General features: G+C 34.5%; 1 protein-coding gene across 1 annotated transcript in view; it reads left to right on the top strand.

Annotated features, from left to right (window-relative positions):
• TSGA10 (testis specific 10) overlaps positions 1–23,375 on the top strand; it is a 139,345-nt gene that overhangs the window by 54,012 nt on the left and 61,958 nt on the right. Inside the window, exons 8-12 of the mRNA XM_053664511.1 lie at positions 6,692–6,807; positions 9,076–9,230; positions 13,096–13,151; positions 14,254–14,422; positions 17,136–17,246. Coding sequence (XP_053520486.1) covers positions 6,692–6,807; positions 9,076–9,230; positions 13,096–13,151; positions 14,254–14,422; positions 17,136–17,246 — 607 coding nt within the window. The remainder of the gene's footprint in view (positions 1–6,691; positions 6,808–9,075; positions 9,231–13,095; positions 13,152–14,253; positions 14,423–17,135; positions 17,247–23,375) is intronic.

The following is a 23,375-nucleotide window of genomic DNA, read 5'->3' as shown; positions in this document are numbered from 1 at the left end:
CAACCAAGGTTCAACTACAAGAGGAGTGTGTACTCAGCCCACATAAAGAGCACACATCAAGTACCCAGCTTGATAGGGGAGGCTGTGCTACTGGACCCTACAGGACACCTATTACATTAGGATATGCTACTAAGACAGGGAGTCAGAGCAGTTCTATCTAATATACAGAAACAAATACAGGGAGGCTGCCAAAATGAGGAGACAAAGAAACATGGCCCAAATGAAAGTACAGATCAAAACTCCAGAAAAAGAACTAAACAAAATGGAGATAAGCAATCTATTAGATGCAGAGTTCAAAAACTTGTAACATTTGTTATAAGGATGCTCAAGAAACTTAGTGAGGACCTCAACAGCATAAAAAAGATCCAGTCAGAAATGAAGAACATACTAATTGAAATTAAGAACAATTTACAGGGAAACAAAAGTAGAGTGGATAAAGCTAGGATCAGGATTTTGTAAATCAATGTTTGGGAAAATTAGAAGCAAAAAATAGGAGACTTTCAGCCAAGTGGAGGTATAGGTAGATACACTGTGCCTCATCACACAACCAAAAGCAAAAGGACAACAGCAAATTTAAAAACAAAAAACAAATAGAACTGACAGATAACCAACTGTATGGAAATCTGACAACTAAGGAGTTAAAGAAGAAACATCCATTCACACCAGTAACAGGGGTGGAGATGGGCAGCCAGGCAGAGAGGACTCATGGCAAGGGGGCAGCTGGAGGACTGGGATGGACAAGGAAGTGGCTGGCAGACTCAGCAGCCCCACATTTGCATGTGGATAAACTGGGAGGAACAACTGGGGAGCAAGACAGACCATAAAACCCAGGGTTCCAGTGCAGGGAAATGAAGCCTCAAAACCTCTGACTGAAAAATTCTGTGGGGGTTGAGGCAGGTGGAGAAACTCCTAGCCTAATGGGAGAGTTCATTGGAGAGACCACAGGGTCCTAAAACATACACGAACCCACCTACTAGGGAATCAGCAGCAGAAGGGCCCAATTTGTGTGTAGCCATGGAAGCAACTGAAAGCTGGCAGAGAGCTAAAAAAGAAGCACTCTTCCCTCTCCGACCCTTCCCTCACATACAGTGCCACAACACGGAGACCCGGGTTGTCCCACCATGGCAACCTAAGGCTCCACCCCTTACTACATAACAGGCATGCTGAGACAAAAAATAACCCAAATGAAAGAACAGATCAAAGCTCCACAAAAAATACAACTAAGTGACAGAGATAGCTAACGTATCAGATGCATGGTTCAAAAACACTGGTAGTCAGGATGCTCACAGAATTGTTGAGTATGGTCACAAAATAGAGGAAAAAAAGTGAAGGCTATGAAAAGTGAAATAAAGGAAAATGTACAGGGAACCAACAGTGAAGGGAAGGAAACCTGAATTTAAATCAACAATTTGGACCAGAAGAAAGAAACACATTCAATCAGAACAGAATGAAGAAACAAGAATTTTTAAAAAAAAAAAAAAAAAGGAGAGGCTCAGGAATCTCTGGGACAACTTTCAATGTTCCAACATGCAAATTATAGGAGTGCCAGAAGAAGATGAAGAGTAAGAAATTGAAAACTTTTTTGAAAAAAATAATAAAGAACTTTCCCAATCTGGCAAAGAAAATAGACTTCCAGGAAGTCCAGGAAGCTCAGATAGTCCCAAAGGTATTGGATTCAAGGTGTAACACACCACTAGATATCATAAGTATATTATCCAAGATTAAAGATAAGGAGAGGATCTTAAAAGCAGCAGTAGAAAAGGAGACAGTCACTTACAAAGGAGTTCCCATTAGACTATCAGCTGATTTCTCAAAAGAAATCTTGCAAGCAAGAAGGGGCTGGAAAGAAGTATTCCAAGTCATGAAAGGAAAGAACCTACATCCAAGATTACTCTGTCCAACAAATCTCTCATTTAGAATGGAAGGGCAGATAAAGTGCTTCCCAGAGAAGGTCAAGTTAAAGGAGTTCATCATTACCAGGCCCTTATTATATGGAATGATAAAGGAACTTATCTAAGAAAAAGAAGATGAAAAATATGAACATTAAAATGACAACTCAAAACTATCAACAACTGAACCTAAAAAAAGGAAAAAAAAATAAACTAAGCAAACAACTAGAACAGAAACAGATTCACAGAAATGGCAGTCACATGGAGTGTTATCAGTGGAGAAGGTGAAGAGGTTAATGGGGGAACAGGTACAGGGAATAAGAAGCATAATTGGTACACACAAAATAGACAGGGGGGCTTCTATTATGTGTGTACCAATTACACACAAAATTGGTGTGTAATTGAATAGTATAGGAAATGTAGAAGCCAAAGAATTGTATAGGAAATGTAGAAGCCAAAGAACTTAATATGTATAAACCATGGACATGAACTAAGGGGGTGGGGAATGTGGGCAAGGGGGGGTATGCAGGGTGGTGAGGAATAAAAGGGGGGAAATGGGATAATTGTAATAGAGTGATCAACAATATATACATACATATATATTAAGATTTTATTTATTTGTTTGTTTGTTTATTTATTTATTTATTTTTAGAGGAGAAAGAGAGGGAGAGAAACATCAATGAGTGGCTGTGTCCTGCACATCCCCAACTGGGGATCTGGCCCAGTATGTGCCTTAGTCCAGGAATCGAACCAGTGAGCCCCTGGTTCAGAGGCCTGCACTCAATCCACTGTGCTACACCAGCCAGGGCAATGAAATATATATATATTTTAAAAGAAGCAAATGCAAGCTATCAGAACAACAGAAAAAAGAATAAAAAAAACAAGGATAATGTAAGAAGCCACTGGGACAACTTTAAGTATCTCAACAGTTGCTTCATAGGTGTGCTAGGAGAGGAGAAAGAGCAAGACATTGGAACTCTATTTGAAAAAATAATGAAAGAAAACTTCCATAATTCTGTGAAGAAAATAGACATGCAAGTCCAGGAAGCACAGAGAATCCCAAACAAGATGGATTGAAAGATGCCCACTCTGAGGCACATCATAATCAAAATGCCAAAGGTTAAAGATAGAATCTTAAAAGCAGCAAAAGAAAAGCAGTTAGTTATCTACAGGGAAATTCCTATAAGATTGTCAGCTGATTTCTCAAAGGAAACTTTGTAGGCTAGAAGGGATTGGCAAGAAATATTCAAAGTCATAAAAAGCAGGGACCCACAGCCAAGGTGGCTCTATCCAGCAAAGATATTATTTAGAATCAAAGGGCTGATAAAGAGCTTCCTAGACAAGAAAAAGTTAAAAGCAGTTCATCATCACCAAACCATTAGTATACAAAATGTCAAAGGGTCTCATTTAAGGAAAAGAAGATCAAAACTATGAAAAATAAAATGTAATAAGTACCTATCAACAAATGAATCTAAAAAACAAAGCAAACAAGAACAACAGATGGAATCATAGATACAGAGAGCATTTTGAAGGTTGACAGATGGGAGGTAGATATGGGGGAATGGGTGAAGAGGTGAGGGGATTACGAAGTACAAATAGGTAGTTACAGAATAGCCATAGGGATATAAAGTACTATATGAGAAATGGACTTACATACATGACCCATGCATATGGACAATGGTGTGGAGCTTGCCTGAGGGAGTATGGGGTGCTGGGTGGAGAGGCACAAAGGGAGGAAAATTGGGACAATTTTAATAGCATAGTCAATAAAATATCATTAAAACTAACAAAATAAAAATAAAGCCTCCATAAGATAACATAGAAGAAACCTAGATGACCTTGGGTATGGTGATGGCAGTTACAATTTATATGTATAGTTTTATGTTACTTTATCACATATATAGGTTCATGCAACCATTGCCACATTCAAGATACAAAACTATTTCACCAACACAGAGATATTTCTTGATTGTTTCTAGTTTTTGGCTATCACAAATAAGGTATACCTTATGTATTTAATGTAATTATTGGTATGTAGGGTCTTCTATGTTATATTTCTTGTCTTTTCCCCTTGTTTTTTTTCTATCTCTGTTGTCTGATATTTGCCTTTCTGGGATTACTTGAACATTTTTGTTAGAATTCCATTTTGATTTATGTGTACTACTTTTGAGTATCTCTATAGATGTTTTTAACAGTTGCTTTAGGTATTACACATACAGAGCTCTTCACAGTCCATTTTTATCACATTTTATCAGTTTAAGTGTAGAAAAATACCTTCAAGTCTTTTACCCTCCCCCATTTATAATTGTCATGATAGATAAGATTTGTTATTTGTTCTGCCCAGGACTTAAGTTCCCTTAATCTTAGTGGTCAGGTTTTTTTTATTGACGTTTGTTTATATATTTTATATATAAGATTTTATATATTGTATTAGCTACTATTTCTTTGAATATTGTGTTTATTCTCTCCTCCTGGAATTTTGATTAGGTGACTATTAGACGTTTTCATTCTGTTTTCTCATATCTCTTAACCTCTCCTTTTTTCCTGTGCTGTATTATAGAGGATTTCTGCTGATCTACTTTTTTTTCTAACTTAGTGATTGTCTGTTCTGTGTCTGTTGTGTTCTTAAACTTGTCTATTGATTTTAAAAATAATTTCAATTATTTTAGTTTAATAGTTTGACATTCTCTTTGGTTCTTTTAAAAAATCTGCTCTTTTTTCTTTTTTCTTGTTTTCCTTGTTCAGTTACAGTTGTCTCCATTTCCACCACTGCCCTCCCATTGCTCTCCCCTCTCCTGTCCAACCCCTGCTCCCAAAACAATCCAATGGATTCATCGAACATGTTCCCTGACCCTTCCCCTTTCCACTATTATCCCCCTCCTTCCACCATTCTGCTCACTCTCAGTTTGTTCTTAATTTCCATGTCTGTGGTTCTTTTTTTCCTGCTCATTTGTTTGTTTTGTTGATTAGGTTCCCCTTATAGTTGAGATCATATGGTATTTGTCTTTTACCAGCTGACTTGCTTCACATAACATAATCTTCTCCAGTTCCATCCATGTTGTCACAAAGTGTAGGAGCTCCTTCCTTCTTTCTGCTGTGTAGTATTCCATTGTGTAAATGTGCCACAGTTTGATCCACTCATCTACTGATTGGCACTTAGTCTCTTTCTAGCACTTGGCTATTGTAAATAATTATGCTGTGAACATGGGGGTTCACAGGTTCTTTTGAACTAGTGTTTCAGGATTCTTAGGATATAATCTCAGCAGTGGAATCACTAAATCACAAGGCAGTTCCATTTTTAGTTTTTTTAATGAAATTCCATAGTGTTTTCCACAGTGCCTACACCAGTCTGCATTCCCACCAACAGTGTACTCTAGGGTTCCCCTTTATCCGCAACCTCTCAGGCACTTGATTTATTAATGATGGCTGTCCTGACCAGCATGAAGTGGTATATTACTTATTTTATGTCTTAGTATTTAAACACAACTATTCTTAAATTTCTGTTTGAAAACACTACATCTGAAATTTTGGGGGGTCTAATTTAGTGTGTCTTTTGACTCCCACTAAGTTTGGGCTATTACTTAGTGTTTTTAAAATATGAATTGCGAGCTAATTTTCAACATACCTTTATCTGAGGTTTAGTTCTTTGCCTGTGTCAACAGTATGTCCTTACAAAGTTTTGTGTTTATGTCTGCCAAATGTTCTAGGATACATGATCATCCTAGAACCAGATTTTATTTTAATTTCTTATTTTGAGATTAAGAACTTCCAAGGAAGACTTTCAGTTGTTACAATTACCTTGAGCCTAGCAATGGTTGGTAGACAAGCTGATTTTGTCTAGCCTAACCTTTTCACTTATGTTATCATCCTCAGTAGCTTTATGCAGGGTATCTTAGTTCTAATACTTCCATTGCAGACATCTATATGGCCTCATCTTTTGTTTCTGATTTAAGACACAAGACCTTGGACTACTGAGACAAGCAAACTTCAGCCATATCTAACATACCCTCAATTCACAGTGTTACTGCTCCAATTTGGCTCCATGGGACTTCCCTTACAAATTCTTACAAGTTTTTCTATATATTCAAAGGGATGCTTCTTTATATTCTAGGATGCTTCTTTACATTAGAGGACTTTCAGATGACCTAGTTTCCACAGTGCCAGAAATTATAGTCAGTTTACTTGTTTATTGACTGTGAACTCTTTGGTGGCAGGGCCAGTGCCCACCTAGTTCACCATAGGTTCCTCAACACCTGGTACCTGGTACATACTAGACACTTAATAAGTATAGAATGAGTGTATTGCTGTTTACTACAGAATTATTTATAATAGTAAAAAACTGAAATGAATCTAAATGCCTAATAAGGGAACACTAAAGTAAATATTTGTATTTACTTAAGAGTAAATAACTATTGCTCATATAATATTTTTCATCCAGAAAATGATGATTTAGAGAGCTATATTATTATAGACTGAAAAATGTTAAATATTAAATATAGGTAAAAAATCAGGACTCAATGTTGAACTTAAAGTATGGTAAATTCAAAATATGCATAACACTGAATATGAAAAATATGAAAGCCTACTTAATAGTGAACACCAAAATGCTAATAGTAGCTTATGTTGGAGTGGTGGATTGAGGATCCTTTTTTACCCTTTAAACTTTCTATAATGAGATTTTATGAAAATACTAAAAAGAAAAATGTTTATTAGTGTTCTTAAAAGTTTTTAGATTTAAATACACTAAGAGGTCGATAAAAATATAAAATTCAGAGTTAGTTTTATTACTAAAATGTTTACAGACTTTTATATGAAAATACAGAAAAAGATCTTTCTGATACTCAGCGACACCTTGCTAAGAAAAAATATGAGCTACAGCTTACTCAGGAGAAAATTATGTGCTTGGATGAAAAAATTGGTGAGTTTTTTTTCTGATATTATTTTTTTATGTAAGCTTGATAGAAAAATGTTTTATTCTCTTCAGTTATAATATAGATAAACTTGGAGATGGGTCCCTTAAATTAAAAGTTTATGAGTCAATCATGGAAAAATATGTTTTTAATTCATAGTAAACTTTTTTACTAAGATTCAGGACCATAAGTACTTAGCAAAATATGGCTTCATATTTTTCAATGAAAATATAACTAAAGAAAGCAGCAAGACTTTATAATTTATGATGATCATTTTTAATTTACAGGTTTGTGTATGATATTGTGACTTTTTCATAGCTGTTATAATGAAACAGTACATGTATATTGTTTTTGGTGAACAGTGTACATATATTTGACATATCTATGAGATCACTTGGGTTTATAGAGAAAACTTTTTAATAGTCTCATTTATATTTCTTACTAGTGATCTCTGTGAAAATATGGTCATAATTTAATCTTTTTATAACTGTAAAATGAAATTTTCATTAAGACTATCAAAGAGCCCATTTTAAAACAGAGTAAATATTTTTAACATTTACTATTATATAGTTCAAATCTGTTCAGCATAAAGAATTGGGTGGGTAGAGATGCTTTTCACTGATATAGGAAATATTAAAAAATAAATGTAAAAGGAGAATATAAAAAACTCATTTTTAGATATTTTAAGTCCAAACAAAAATATAAGGCAAGCAGTTAAATAGATAAGTTTTTATCTCAGAAGATAAACCTAAACTAAAGATATACATTAGGGATATATCAACATATAAGTGATATTTTAAAACCATAAAATCTCCTAAAGAAAAAATAAATATCGAGAAGAGAATCCAGGGCTGAATAAGAAGAAAACAAAGAAGTAGGAAGAAGTGAGTAAGTGTTATTTTGGGAATCAAGAGAGAAAATGTTTTAAAGAGAAGGGGAGTAGCATCAATTGTCAGATATTTTCAAGAAGCAAAAATAAGGTGAGGATGAAAAAAATGTTGGTTGGATTTGGCACATTGGAGATTTTGGTAACACCGACAAAGTTTGGATAGAATGTTGAATGTGGAAAGGTGGAATAAGTTGAAGAATGACCGGGAAGTTAGAAAGTAGAGACAGGAGAGAATAGAAATCTCTTAAGAAGTTTAGCTACTAAGAGTAGCAGAAAAATGGATGGTAGCTTGAGGTTGAGAATTTTTTTAAAGCTAAGAACTACTAGAGCTGTTTTAGAGCTTTCATTTACTTATTTATTTTGTGCCAGTGGAAAAGAATTCAGATATCAGAACACCCAAAACATGTGGTTTGCCTGAAAGATAGTACTGCCCAGAAACAGGAATTGATTTATTCTCAAGTACTATAGAGATCATCCTCTTTTCATATGATATTGTCTCTCTTAGGGCTTGCACTGGGTGGCCATTGGTGGGGATTAACCAAGAGATCTACCAGTGGTTCTCAAACTTCCATGTGTGTTACAACGATTTGGAGAGCAAATAAAGATCACTGGAGCCAGACTTCTCGGAGTAGATGTAGCTAAGGCTCTCATATCTTTATCAGTTTTTTCCAGTGGTTGTCAAGCTTTGTTATGCTTTAGAATCACATGGGAGGGGTGCTTATAAAAACATAATTGCTCTGCCCACATAGAAATTCTAATTCAGTAGGGCTGGGGTTCCCAAATGATGCTGATGGTACTGGTTAAGAAACTGCAGTTTGAAAACTACTATTGTATACCTATCATTTAGGCCTTTAGCACTGACATTGGTTTGCCAGTGTTTTTACAAATCAAATCAGATGTTCTGGGATAATTTTTTTCTAGGAATTTTTAGAAAATTTTGGGAACATTTGAATATTTGAAGATATTTTATTCTGAAGATCACTTAATTGAATATTTTACTAAGATCTATTAGTTACAAACTTATATACAACAGTACTTCTAATTAGAGGAAGAGGAAATTTTAGTGTTCCACCCAACTTCATCCACCTAAATTCTCCTCCCCATCAGAAATGTAAATCTACTTTGAGAATTTGTAATATAGAGCTTTCCTTTGCTATTCTTATTCTAATGTGTTAATTGTGCTTTTACATTTATGAGTTATTTAGAATTTCATGATTCATCTTAGTTTTTAATTACTAACAATAAAAGCCATGTTTTCATTTGGTATACATTACTTATTTTTAGCCATCAAATATAATATAGGACAGCTTACTTTGAAAATTATTTCAATCTGCTTGAACTGGAAAAATTATCTTCATTAAAAATGCCCTTATGATTACATATTTAGATAATTTTACAAGGCAAAGTATTGCCCAGCGAGAAGAAATCAGCATTCTTGGTGCAACCCTCAATGATATGGCTAAAGAAAAGGAGTGCCTGCAAGCATGCTTGGATAAAAAATCTGAGAACATTGCATCCCTTGGAGAGAGTTTGGCAATGAAAGTATGTTCTAAGAACTGTGGTTTAAAAGAGATGTTTTTACTTAAGTCTGAATAAAATACTAGGATTTTCTCAAACTTTTTTCTAGAGAGCTGAAACTTTAAAATATGATTTTGAAATATTTTAGGATAGTCAAGAAATATGTGTTCTTTCTCTCCTCAATTTATGATTAACATTCACTGACAATAACTAATTCAAATATCAAAATGTGAGGCATGACAATATAGCAGTTGAGACTGATTTCTTCTTAAAAGCACACCAGAACTTATATTTTCAGTTAGCCAGTTTGGGAGGTCATATATCTATTCTGTTAAAATTGTCTTTGTAATTGTGTTCAGAGAATATTTTTACATTGTCCTTAGCCATTTAGACTAGATGATGTAGGGCTGGTAAATAAAGCTGGGTAACAATTTCCAGCCCTCAGTTTTTATTCAAACAGCAACATAAAAGGAGTTGCCAAAAAGGCAGGGAAATATTGATACCTTTTTCTGGCTCATAAACTGATTCTGAAGACAATTCCAAAACTTTTCCACACATGTCTTAAGCAAAGGCAGCATCATTGGAATAAGGCCTTTCCCCTCCCTAAGGGAACTAATTCATTCATTTATTCTTCCACCCATTGAACAAACATTTATTGATAGGTACCAGGTATTATGTTAGAAACTGAGGAGGAGTGGGCATGCCTTCCAAAGCCTATAGTATAATTGGGAGAAAGATATATAAAGAAGCTATTATGATGGAATATGCTAAGTGGCATAATAATTTATACACAATATACAGTTGGAGTTTGGCAGAAACACACTTGATTTAACCTGGGAGTTGGATTAAGTTAGGATGAAGATCTAGAAAGCTTTCCAGGAGGTGATGGTGCCTGGACTGCCCTGAAAATTGGCTAGGAATTAGCCAGGAAAAGATATAGAGGATGGGTATAGTGAAAGAAGTAGTGATTCAGATGGATAGAATACTTTTTACAGAAAGGAGAATCCAGGTGGAGGAACTCATGTGAAAGCCCAGTGGCTTTCATAAGAGAATTTCATGGAATTTCTTGATAGCTTAGTATGTCCAGAGAACATATTGCAAAGAGGTAAGTATGGGGTGGGGATAGGGAACAAAAGATGAAATGAGGTGGAAGGCAACAGATTATGAAAATGTATGTAATGTTGAATTTAGACTATCACCATCAATATAGTGAATTGAATGAAATAATATAAACAAAATACCACAATTAGATCTTTATTTTAAAAGAAATATTCTGACACCTGTTATTCTATGTAAAAGATGAATTATAAGGAAGCGAGAATAGTAACAAGGACATTAGTTAGGGGTAAAATAATAAGAACTGTGTTGGGATAGTGGCAGTATCCTTGACATAAACAGAGCTGTGAAGAGAGAAAGATCGACAAGATGTGCTTTCTCACTTAGGAACCATGTGAATAGTTGCTGTGCATGAAGTGGGAAACAGGCTCAGAGAGGAAGAGTATGGACATGTCTTTGGGACATGTAACAAATATTCATAGGCTCTTGGAATTTTAGGTTTGGAGAGAAAATTGAATTGGAGTTAATAAGTTTGGGAATGATGAGCCTAACAAAGTCACCAAAGTGCCTAAGATAGTAAATTTTGGTTTATTTGTTTAAAAGGCTGACTCATTACTTTATAAGGTATACCTTAATATTTTTGAAACTTTTATGGCTTTTGGGGGTAGAGTCATGTTCCTCATATTTAAAACTTTTTCAGTAAACATGATTTTCTTTAAAAGCACTAACACTTAGAAACATATTATTCATATCTTCTTAATCTCTTCCCTCTGCTATATCTATATTTTACATTTCTTGCATCCTGCTAATTGTACCAACATTATCTTTTCCTTCATAAGGAATATTGAGTTGCAGGTCCATTTTAAGTCAAGAACTTTGTATAAGATCATGAACATAAACATATCCATCCTTTGAACCCTGATTTTAAATCAGGGTTCAACATTCAAAAAAAGAAATGTTTTCTATAATTGTATTTCAGAGCTGAACTAAAAAATACCATACAGAGAAAAGCAGAAGTCTTACAGTCTAATCTGGAGATTACAGAAATAATTTCTATGGAAAAGTCTATTATATAATAAATAGGTGGAGGTTTTGTTGTTGTTTTTTACCTCACTGGTAATCATACTTAATAAAGATGTCCTACTTCTTACTATTAGTTAAAGTTAGAAAATTTCAATAGAAAACTTAAAAATTCACAGAGTTTTGAGTAATAAAAGCCAGAATTATTTGTGTAATATTTTAGTTTCTTTCTTTTCTCCAAGTAGATTTATGAGCATCTTGTCCAGATTGGATCTTTAACAATTAACTTGAACCTGTGTCCCTGGTTGGACAAACATATTGGGTTGCACAAAAATATTAAATTGATAATGATGGCATAGATGTCAACAGTTTGAGAAATGGTGATATTAGGGCAATATTAAGAGAAAAGAGGGCTAATAGGATATATTATTGGATTCTACTCAGTAATTTTGTTGCCCTGGATACTTTATAATGTTCTTGGATCATCTTACTTTCAAGATGAATTTCTATTGATAAAAGGAAGTCCTTTTTAGGCTTATAAGCCATATTTAAACTTAACCAAGTAATTACTTTTGGAAACACTGGAAGTTGTTAATTTTTCAGAATTTATTTAGAAATTTGTTAAATTATATTTCAAAAGCATGTATTAACATTCCATTTTAAGCAGTATTTTCTCTTTGAGTTTTTCCTCCATTGGCTGTGCTTTGCTAATGGATATGTTAGCCATATTCTAGTATCCATAACTGCCAGGTGTGAAATCTGCTCCATTCATTCTACCAGGAAGCAGAATGGGAAGCCAGAGCTAAAACTGCCCTGGAGAGAGCACATGAACGAAGGAAGATAATACATACACATGTGTGCATACACACAACTAAACTGTCTCTCTAATGAATAGGAACAGACCTGGTTGGGAAATATAGTTTTAGTTTTTTATCTTATTTACTTGGTTACTAAGGATTTCAGAATTCAAAGGCAAAGTGAAATCTAGTTGTTTAGTGAAAGAACAGTTTTCCTACTTTTTTAAGGCTAATGTCAGCCTAAATATCTGTAAGTAGGATCTATAACTAGTTTACATCAACAAGAATTTTCAAAGGAGGAGGTATGGAGATGGTATTGACGGCATGAAGATAATCACACTCATTTTAGCCTTGATTGACCCCGTTAATCTACTCCCTCACCACGCCCTTGAAAAAGGAAAAAAACAATACTTTATTCAATTTTTATTTTTTGCTCTTGGCCTAACTCTTACCTTTTTATTTAACTCACACCTAAACTTAATAATATACTTTTATAAGTAACTCCATTTTAGCAGGTTTTTGAAGATGCTGTTGATGACTAATATAAATAATACACATGATCAAAGTTATTACTCTTAAGAAATAAATTTAGTTCTACATAACTTACTTTCCTAAAGTTTATAACATGAAGAGTTAAAGTCAAACAATCCTATTCCTCATAGAGAGCACTCTAATGCAAACCATTGGTTGGCCTCTAAATACAGAGTGCTTACGAGGTTCTTGTGTTGCTGGGTGGCTGCACAAAACTTTAATAAAGTATTTGATATATTGATCTCATATCAAGATACCTAAGTGTAGCCTTTACTTTAATGAGCATAATGTATTGTTTTTATCTAGTACATATATTCACATATTAGGCTTTAGTTTTAAAGTATAGAAGATATGAATAGAGCATAAATGTTTAAACCCAAATGGAAATCAAAAAGGGTAGGGGAAATTTTTTTTGTTCATTAAGTTTTAACAGAAATAACAGTTTAAGATAATTTTTTTATTTCATACTTATATTAATTTTTAAGGAAAAGACCATTTCAGGCATGAAGAATATCATTGCTGAGATGGAACAGGCATCAAGGTAAATCATTCATTCAACAAGAATTTGGGTATTTATTAGAGGCAAAGTACTATGGGAGGTACAAAGTAAGAAGCAAGGAGCTTATTGTTATGTACAGGGTTATAACTTTCTAATATTGGAAGAAGACCTAAGTCTGTGTAGGGAAATAAAAGAGAATGTAGTGTTTGCCAAGGAAGGGAAAGGAACAGGCATTCAAGGTAGAAAAAGAGCAAAGAATCATGTTGAAGAGCCTCTTTGCAGGTGAGTGTTGGAACCTGACAAGTGAGAGGAGATGTGAAGGGAGGAAAAGCTAAACACAGAGGCCTGTGTTGTAGACAAATGAGTCTTTATTTTATCCTTTGGGAAATGAGAAATTATTAAATAATTTTGAGGAGATTTTTGCATTAGAAATGTTACCCAGACTGAGGAATGATGATAAATCGGGGTTGGGGAGTTGGAGGACAGGGGTGATGTGTTTGTGAGGAATAAATCTAGGAAAATGCCAGGTTTTGGGCTGGGGATGAATACCACACATGTAAAAAAGTATGGAAAAAGATGATTTTCCTCTGAATTGGAAGGGCCTTTGGGACCTTCTTGTAAATATGTCTCATAAGCAGTTAAATATAAGAGTCTGGGGTATAAGGAAAAGGCCAAGGCTGGAATTAATGATCTCAGAGTCATCTGGGGTTGGGGTTGGGAGCCATGAATATGAATAGTATTTGTCTGAGCAAAGGCATAAAGTAAGAAGAATCAGGAAACTAAGAGTTGAGTCCTCAGAACCATTAAATTTAAGAGGGCAGAGGAAGAGGAACCTGCAGAGGAGACTAAGCAATGGCATGTAGAGGTAGGATGAAAGCTTTCCTATATTTGAATGTCAGAAGTTTTGAAATACTTAGCTAATCATTGACTATTATGTATGTTTAGCATCCTTTTTTCCATAGTGGAATGTCGGCAACAGAGAAACGCCTATGCACTATCTTTGCAGTCTTTATTTCTATGAATTTAAGTGTGTTTTAAACTACTTCAAATGTTTTTATGCTAACTTTCTATCTTCTTTGTTGTGAAAATTTGTTACTCTGTTTTGGTAAAATGTGTCTTATGTACTATTTGATTTGTGGAATAGACAGTCCACTGAAGCGCTAATTATGTGTGAACAAGACATTTCCAGAATGCGTCGGCAACTGGATGAAACAAATGATGAACTGGCTCAGATTGCCAGGGAAAGAGATATCTTGGCTCATGAGAATGACAGTCTCCAAGAACAGTTTTCTAAAGCTAAACAAGAAAACCAGGTATGTTTGTTCCTAGTATATTTTTCTCCAAGAAAATGTACATTTTTTCTGAGGCTCAGTTAGTTCTCTTTTCATTTTATAGAAAAGCTCAGGCTTTAGAACCAGCCATTTTTAACTTTATTAAACAATATACCATGTAATTTCTAAATGAAATTTTCAGATATAAAATGTTAAATATTAAGGAAAAGAGGGAGCAGGGAATAAAACAGATTTGTATGAGATCCTAGAAGTACTCAACAAATGAAAGATAAAAACCTTCAGAAACTCTTAAGAAAATGGTAGATTTATTTGATGGACTATTATTTTGTTTTACATGTGAGTTTATGAACTATGCTACATTTTTAGATAAGCACTGTAATTTTTTTTTCAGGAAAATTTCTTTTATAATTACTTCCTCTCTAAGCCAATATACTTTCTCCATAGTTCTAATTTCCCATTTGACCATTTGACCAATTCTCATTTTAATTTGACCATTAAAATAATTCTATTTCGAAGCTTTAGTCCCCTCTGAAAATTTTTCAGTCCAAACGATTTTCTCCACTTTGTTATTAGTTTCAGTATGTTTAGTTTGCATCATAAAAGCCTGGGATGGGAGAAATAGATAAAAAACTGTACTTGAAAAATAACTAAATAAAATTTTAAAAAGCCTGTATTCTTTAAATGTTAAATATTTATTTATGTAAATAGATAATAGATGTAACATTTTATTAATTATAAAAAACTGCCTGAGATGTTAAGTGCTATGTTCAAAAGTTAATGAATAATGGGATCCTGGAACAGAAAAGGGACAGTGCATAAAAGTGAGAGAAACTGGCTGGGTAATTCAGTTGCTTTAATGGTGTCCTGATACACCAAGATTGCAGGTTTGATCTCTGGTCAGAGCACATACAAGAAGCAACCATTGAATGCATAAATAAGAGGAACAACAAACCAATTTCTCTCTAAATAGATAAATAAATAAAATTTTAAATGAAAAATCTAAATAAAATATGAACTTTAGTTAACAATGTATAAATATTAGTTCATTAATTTTGATAAGTATACCATACTAATATAAGCAGTTAATAAAAGGAAACTGAATATAGGGTATATGGGAACTCTCTGTACTATTTTCACAACTTTTCTGTAAATCTAAAACTATTCTAAAATAAAGTTTATTTTTAAAAAGTTAATGAATAGCAGTAAAAAAGATGTGAATTTAGAATTTTGTGTATTCTGTAGCTAGAGCAAATGGGTAAAAGATAAATATAACTTATATTTGTGAAAACTAGATTAAAATCTCTCATTTTTACCACCCAGAGCCACTATTAACATATTTTTTTTACTGATTTTCAGTGCATTTTAAGGAAATGTACTTTTTATGAACTTTTTATGTAGCTGGAATAAAACCACATACTCCTTTATATCTTGGTTTTTCTACATGAGAAGGCAGTACAATGGAGTGTTTAAAACTCACATGAATTATATTTCCCTGCCTGGCTGTGTGATAATATCACTTAACTTCTCTGAATCTCAGTTTATCATCTGTAAAAATGGGGAAGAAACAAGAATATGCCTAGGAAGCACTTATGAGAGAGTCCAGCATAATCACTTGATATTTTGTATGCTCTTGTTAGCTTACTGTAGCATTAAAAGCACTTTCTTGCTTTCTTTAAATTTTGTAAACATTTTAAATAATCAGAAGAAATGCTGTAATAACAATTTTCATATGTTCAAGACTAGTTTTTTTCTTCATTTGGGTCATAGGCCCAAAGGTAGAAGATGGATCCCTCTGTGGACTGCAGATTAAGAACCCATATTACAGAAGATTTGGAAAACAGAAACCTTAAAATATTTTCACCCTCAATACCACAATTTTTAACAAATTAGGATGAGGTATTTTTAGTGTTTTATCCTGACTTTTTTTTTTACTATAGATTGACTTTTTTCTGTTATTAAAAATAATTCCAAACATTTCTCATAGATGCATAATGTTCTATGTGGTCATACCACTATGTAGTTGCTTTATTTACTGTATCATTCACTTAATGTGAATAAATATTGTTACTATAATAAATAATGTCTCAATGAACATTTTTTTCATTAAATTTTATTAGATTTAATTCCAAATTGAATCAAAGCTTATGGCATTTTTAATTAGCTGGATATTTTCAAATATAGTGAATATGCATGTATCCATCTCCTGTCTTCAACAAAAAGCAACAGATTTGACTTTGTTGTCTTTATTAGTATCTTAAAAACATCTCTTGATACGTCAACACATAGCAGATCACAGATTTACTTTTGCAAATTTTGTTTTCTCCAGTGGTACATGGAAATCCCCATTCCTTGTCATAACAGAATAGCTTTAAATCTTTGCTAATTTGATAGGCAAAATAGTATTTCATTGTCTTAAGTAACACTTCTTTGATTACTGCTAAACTTTAAACTTTTAAACTAGTAAACTTTTATTACTAGTAAACTTTAAACTAGTAAACTAGTAAACTTTAAACAAGTAGACTATTATCCACTTGTGCTTCCTTTTTGTGAATTACCTGTTTGAGTTCTTTGCCAGTTTGTTGTTTGGACTCATCTTCTCACTATTTTTATATGAGCTTTATGTATTAGGTATATTAACTTTTACTTATCATGTTATAATATTTTTAAATTATTCTATAGTGGTTTTGACATAGAGTAATTTTTTGTAGTCAAATCTAGCTATTTTTTCTTATAGGTACTGTCTAAACAATTGAATGATACTCATAATGAATTAAATGATATAAAACAGAAGGTGCAAGATACTAATTTGGAGGTTAACAAGCTGAAGAATATATTAAAGTCTGAAGTACGTATATATTTTTCCTTCTTTGCTCATGATACCTAAGTGTTTTCATTAAAGTTATTAATCACTTATACCCATGGGGAGAGCTGAATCAAGTTCTCCTTAAATGCATAGCACATTTTAGTGTTGGCAATGATGTGCTAACTATATATTTAGAACATCACCAATGTCCAGAAAGGTAATCAAGAATATTACTCTTTTAGTTTGCCTGTTCAGCCATTCTAGATAAATAGACTCCTCCTAACTGGATAAAGGACAAGGGGCCAGAATCAATTTAGGCTCATTTATACTTGAAAATGGTAGAGGTTTTAAGTATAAACCTTTGACAAATGAGGCTCCACTTGATTGTGGAACAGATCATAATTGATCACTCTGTTGTGAGCCTATTTTTTAAGATGAGAAGGCAGATAGCTGTCCTCTGCACTTCTCTGTTAGTAACCATTCGACCAGGTGCATGGGTGTGACATCAGATGATTAAAGTAAATTTGGGTACATGTGTGGCAATCCTAGAATAAACAGAGAGCTTGACCAAGGATGTCAGATATGTCCATTTAGTAAAATATAATCTAAAGTAGTATAGTTGGGTTGATTAAAAAGTACAGTTGGATTATAATAGGTATAGCGTTACCTATATACCACTGAAATCATTAGTAGGAACTCCCCCTCAAAAATTTTTTCCTTATTTTACTTAAAATATTATTTTAAACCAAATCACAAACATATCCCTAGCATTTACTTATGGTATTCATTAGATTGTTTAGGATGGTTAGAAACAGATGTTCTAAAGGCTCCTAAATTGCAATCCTTGCTTTCAGACAGTAAAGCAGCAAGCTTACATTGAAAAAGTAGGCATTTTCCTGCACTTCTTGATTTTAAGATGCCAGCAATGTTATATTATGAATGGACAGAAGAACTGGAGTCAGATAGGTCTACTATTCTTCTTTCTAATGACATGGACTTAGGTAGGCTACTCAACCTTTCTGAGTCTCAGTGTCCTCTCTGTAATTGGGAAGAACACCCAAGTAAGTCAGATAGATCTAGCACAGTGAGCAATTTAAGACTCTTCTGCAATAGGGCAGAATATAAGTAAGTAAATACCAGAGTAATATTTAACACAGTAGACTTTTGATTAGCATTGCTTCCCTTTTTCTCTGTAGCCTCTCATATTAACTGAGATTTCACCATTAAGGATTGGGGCTTTTAGATTTTGGACTTGTGTTTTCAGACATCACACATCAAGCTTCTAGCTTTTAGTGGACTAGTATGAGTTCTTTCACGAGATCTCATTTCATAACATAGTTGCATGAATCCAGGCACCCCTTCCCCCTGGGAGAACAAACTACCAGTAGTCCAGTAAGAATTGTCCAGTGCATTTTTCATTCACTCATTCATTCAGCATGCATTATGCTAGGTGAAGAGGTGCCAGAAATGAAAAACTGAAAGGAAACAGAATGGCACTCCAGACAGCAAGGACAACATAAGCAAAGGTGTCAGGGGGAAATAGGCCCTGTAGCTAGTGTGGAGTATATACAGAGGGTGATAATAGAATGGCAAGCAGGACTTGTTTGAATGCTATTATCAGGAATCTTTTGTTACAACATTAGCACAAAAGTTAATTTGAAGAACTGCCTTTTAGAAAGATTATTCTGGAGATGTTTGGAAGAATAAATCAGGAGGGTGAGAAAATCAGAAGGAGAGAGAGCAATTAGAGGCAGTATCCATAATTCAGTCAAGAAGCAGAAAGGATTCCAGCTGAGGCAGCTGGCTTTCTGGTAGTGGTGGTGTAATGAGTGCAGTAGACCACCATAAGGAGCTGTGGAGTACAGGAGTTGGGGGTAGCACCAGAAAGAAGTAAAGACATCTTGAAGAGAGAATTGGACTTGTAATACAGTTTGATATGAGGTATTGTGATCCCTCCTATTTTGTTCTTCTTTCTCAAAATTGCTGCAGCTATTTGGGGTAATTTATGGTTCCATATACATTTATGAGATGTTTTTTCTATATCCGTGAAATAGGTCATTGGTACTTTAGTAGGAATTGCATTGAATCTATAAATTACTTTGGGTAGTATGGACATTTTGATGATGTTAATTCTTCCAATACATAAGCATAGTACATGCTTCCATTTGTTTGTGTCTTCCTTGATTTCTTTCTTCAGCGTTGTGTTTTCTGAATACACGTCTTTTACCTCTTTGGTTAGGTTTATTCCTAGGTACTTTATTTTTCTTCTTGCTATAGCAAATTGGATTTTTTTCTGATTTCTGTTTCTGATATTTCATTGTTTGGTTTACAAAAATGCCTTTGACTTCTGAATATTGACTTTCTATCCTGCTGTTTTGCCAAATTCACTTATTAGGTCAAGTAGCTTTAGGTGGAGTCTATAAGGTTTTCTATGTACACTATCATGTCATCTGCAAACAATGACAGTTTTACTTCCTTCTTTCCAATTTGGATGCCTTTTATTTTTTTTCTTGCCTGATTGCTGTTGCTAGGGCTTCCAATATGATGAACAGGAGTAGTGAAAGTGGACATCCTTCTCTTGTTCCTGATCTTAGTAGGAAAGCTCTAAGTTTTTGCTCATTGAGTATGATGTTGGCTGTAGGTCTCTCATATATGGCCTTTATTATGTTGAGGAATCCTCCCTCTATTCCCACTTTGCTGAGTGTTTTTATCAGAATTGGGTGCTGTACCTTATGAAATGCTTTTTCTGCATCTATTGATATGGTCATGTGATTTTTGTCTTTTCTTTATGCGATATGTTTATTGATTTATAAGTATTATATCATCCTTGCATCTGTGGGATGAATCCCACTGTAATAAAAACAGCTGGGTATTGGCATTAGAACAGACACATAGACCAATGGAACAGAACAGAGAGCCCAGAAATAAACCCAAGTCTCTATGGCCAATTAATATTTCTTCAAAGGGGGAAGAAGCATAAAAAGGAGTAAAAATAGTCTCTTCAACAAATGGTGTTGGTAGATATGGACAACTACATGAAAAAAAATGAAACTCAACCACAAACTTACACCATACACAAAAATAAATTCAAGGTGGATAAAAGACTTAGATATAAGTCATGATACCATAAAAGCCCTACAGGAAAACATAGGCAGGAAAATCTAAGATATTCCATGCAGCAATAATTTCACTGATATGTCCCCTAGAACAAGGGACATAAAGGAAAGATAAAACAAATGGGATCTCTTAATTAAAAAGCTTCTCCATGGCTAAAGAAGGTGGTATTAAAATGAAAAGAGAACCAACTATATGGGAAAACATATTTGCCAGTGGCACCTTGGACAAGGGTTTGAGCTCCAAAATATATAAAGAACTCACACAACTCCACACCAGGAAGACAAACAAAACAATTAAAAAATGGGCCAAGGACTTGGACATACACTTCTCCAAGGAGGACATACAGAGGGCCCAGAAGCATATGAAAAGATGCTTAGCATCACTAGCCATCAGAGAGATGCAAATTAAAACCACAATGAGATACCACTTCACACCAGTCAGAATGGCCCTCATAAACAATTCAACAAACAAGTGCTGGAAAGGTTGTGGAAAAAAGGGAACCCTAGTGCACTGTTGGTGGGATTGCAGAATGGTGCAAGCACTATGGAAAACAGTATGGAATTTCCTCAGAAAACTCAAGATGGAACTGCCTTTTGACCCAGCTGTTCCACTTCTGGGATTATACCCCAAGAACGCTAAAACACCAATCCAAAAGAACCTAGGCACTCCAATGTTCGTGGCAGCACCATTTACAATAGCCAAGTGCTGGATGCAACCTAAGTGCCCATCAGTAAATGAGTGGATAAAAAAATTATGGTACATTTATATAGTGGAATACTATGCAGCAGATAGAAAGAAGGAGCTCCTACCCTTTGTGACAGCATGAATGGCACTGGAGAGGATTATGCTAAATGAAATAAGCCAGGCAGTGAAAGACAAATACCATATGATTTCACCTTTAACAGGAACCTAATCAGCAAAGAAAAAAGCAAGCAAAATGTAACCAGAGACATTGAAATCAAGAACAATCTGACAGTAACCAAAGGAAAGGTGGAAGGGGATAAAGGAGGGAAGGGTTTTCAGGAACAACTATAAAGGACACATAAACAAAACCAAGGAGGCAGGCAGAAGCAAGGGAGGGAAATAGGTTTGGCTGGGTTGCAGCACAGTGGTGGTGGGGGGGCGGGTAAATGCAGACAACTGTAATTGAACAACAATGAAATAATTTAAAAATGAAAAAAAGAAGAATTGGAGAATACCCAAGAGCAATTTCACTTTCTTTATCTTGTTGCCTATCTTGGGCTCCACACTGCCCTGGCAGCTTTGGACAGATACAAAAAAGAGTAAAATACGGTTTTTTGGTTGCCACAAGGAAGGGGCACTAGGTGGTTGGAGGGCAGGAAAGATGTTTTATGGCAATTCTTTTTCACCACTTAAACTTTGAACCTGTGTTATCTGGTCACAAAACAAAATTTAACCTCAAAAACTGTTCCTATCTTCGTCAGAAAACTAAATTTAATATAAAAATGGTTCCTGCCCTGGCTGGTGGTTCAGTGGATTTAGCACCAGCCTGTGAACTAAAATGTCAGTAATTTGATTCCCTGTCAGGGCACATACCTGGGTTGCTGGCCAAGTCCTCAGCTGGGGGGGAGCAAGAGGCAACTAATCAATGTTTCTATTTTACATCGCTGTTTCTCTCCATCTCTTTCTCTCTCTCTTCTTTCTGAACATAAGTGAATAAAATCTTTATTTTTTATTAATTTTTTTTAGTATGGCAGAGGTTATTTTATTTTATAATTTTGACTTTGCATGAACAGATTTTAATCAATTTATAGTTCTCACAGCTTTTCAAAATATGATTTAGATACATCGTGACCTTGAAATCATAGTGCTTGTCAGACTCACTGCTAATTCTTGTTCTGTGATGTTAATAAAAAACCATTTATAGTACCATACAAAAACATTTGGGTTTTTTACATCCTTTTTCAAAATTTTTAATTGTTGTTCAAATACAGTTTTCTACCTTTTACTCCCATTCCAGCCCAGCCTCCCACCCCTCCCCACCTCCCTCCCGTTTCCACCCCACCCTTGTTTTTGTCCATGTGTCCTTTATATTTGTCCCTGCAAACCCTTCCCCTTTTCCCCCCAAATTTCCTCCCAGAGAACAGGTCACTGTCAGCCTGTTCTCTATTTCAGTGTCTTTGGTTATATTTTGCTTGCTTGTTTGTTTTGTTGATTAGGTTCCTGTTAAAGGTGAGATCGTATAGTATTTGTCTTTCACTGCCTGGCTTATTTCACTCAGCATAATGCTTTCCAGTTCCAGTAATGCTTTTGCAAAGGGTAGGAGCTCCTTTTTTTCCTGCTACATAGAATTCAATTGTGTAAATGTACAATATCCAGAAATTAAAGGCATTTTTGTACACCAACAATGAAACAGCAGAAGTAGAAATCAAGAAAAAATCCCATTTGATATAGCAACAAGAAAAATAAAATACCTAGGGATAAACCTAACCAAGGAGGTAAAAGACCTGTGTTCAGAAAACTACTCAACACTGAAGAAAGAAATCAAGGAAGACACAAATGGATCAGATACTATGTTCATGGATTGGAAGAAATTGCATCATCAAAATGTCCATACTAACCAAAGCAATTTACAGATTCAATGCAATACCTATTAAAGTACCAATAGCATATTTCATAGACATAGAACAAACACTTCAAAAATTTTTATGGAACCATAAGCAACCCCAAATAGCTGCTGCAATTTTGAGAAAGAAGAGCAAAGTACGAGGGATCACAATACCTGATACCAAACTGTATTACAAGGTTGCAGAAATCAAAACAGCCTGGTACTGGCATAAAAACAGGCACATAGACCAATGGATCAGAACAGAGAGCCCAGAAATAAACCCAAGTCTCTATAGTCAACTAGTATTCAACAAATCAGGCAGCAACATAAAATGGAGTAAAAATAGCCTCTTCAACAAATGGTGTTGGGAGAGCTGGACAGCTATGTGCAAAAAAAAAAAAAAAAGAAATGAGAAAGAAAAGAAACTTGAGCACCAACTTATACCATATACATGAATAAAATCTTAAAAAAAAAATAAAATTGGT

This window comes from Artibeus jamaicensis, unplaced genomic scaffold (genome assembly GCF_021234435.1).
Source record: "Artibeus jamaicensis isolate MK-2021 breed Jamaican fruit bat unplaced genomic scaffold, CSHL_Jam_final contig_384, whole genome shotgun sequence".
Taxonomy (NCBI): Eukaryota; Metazoa; Chordata; class Mammalia; order Chiroptera; family Phyllostomidae; genus Artibeus; species Artibeus jamaicensis.
The sequence above is the reverse complement of the archived record's forward strand: the minus strand, read 5'-3'. Positions and strand labels throughout refer to the sequence as shown.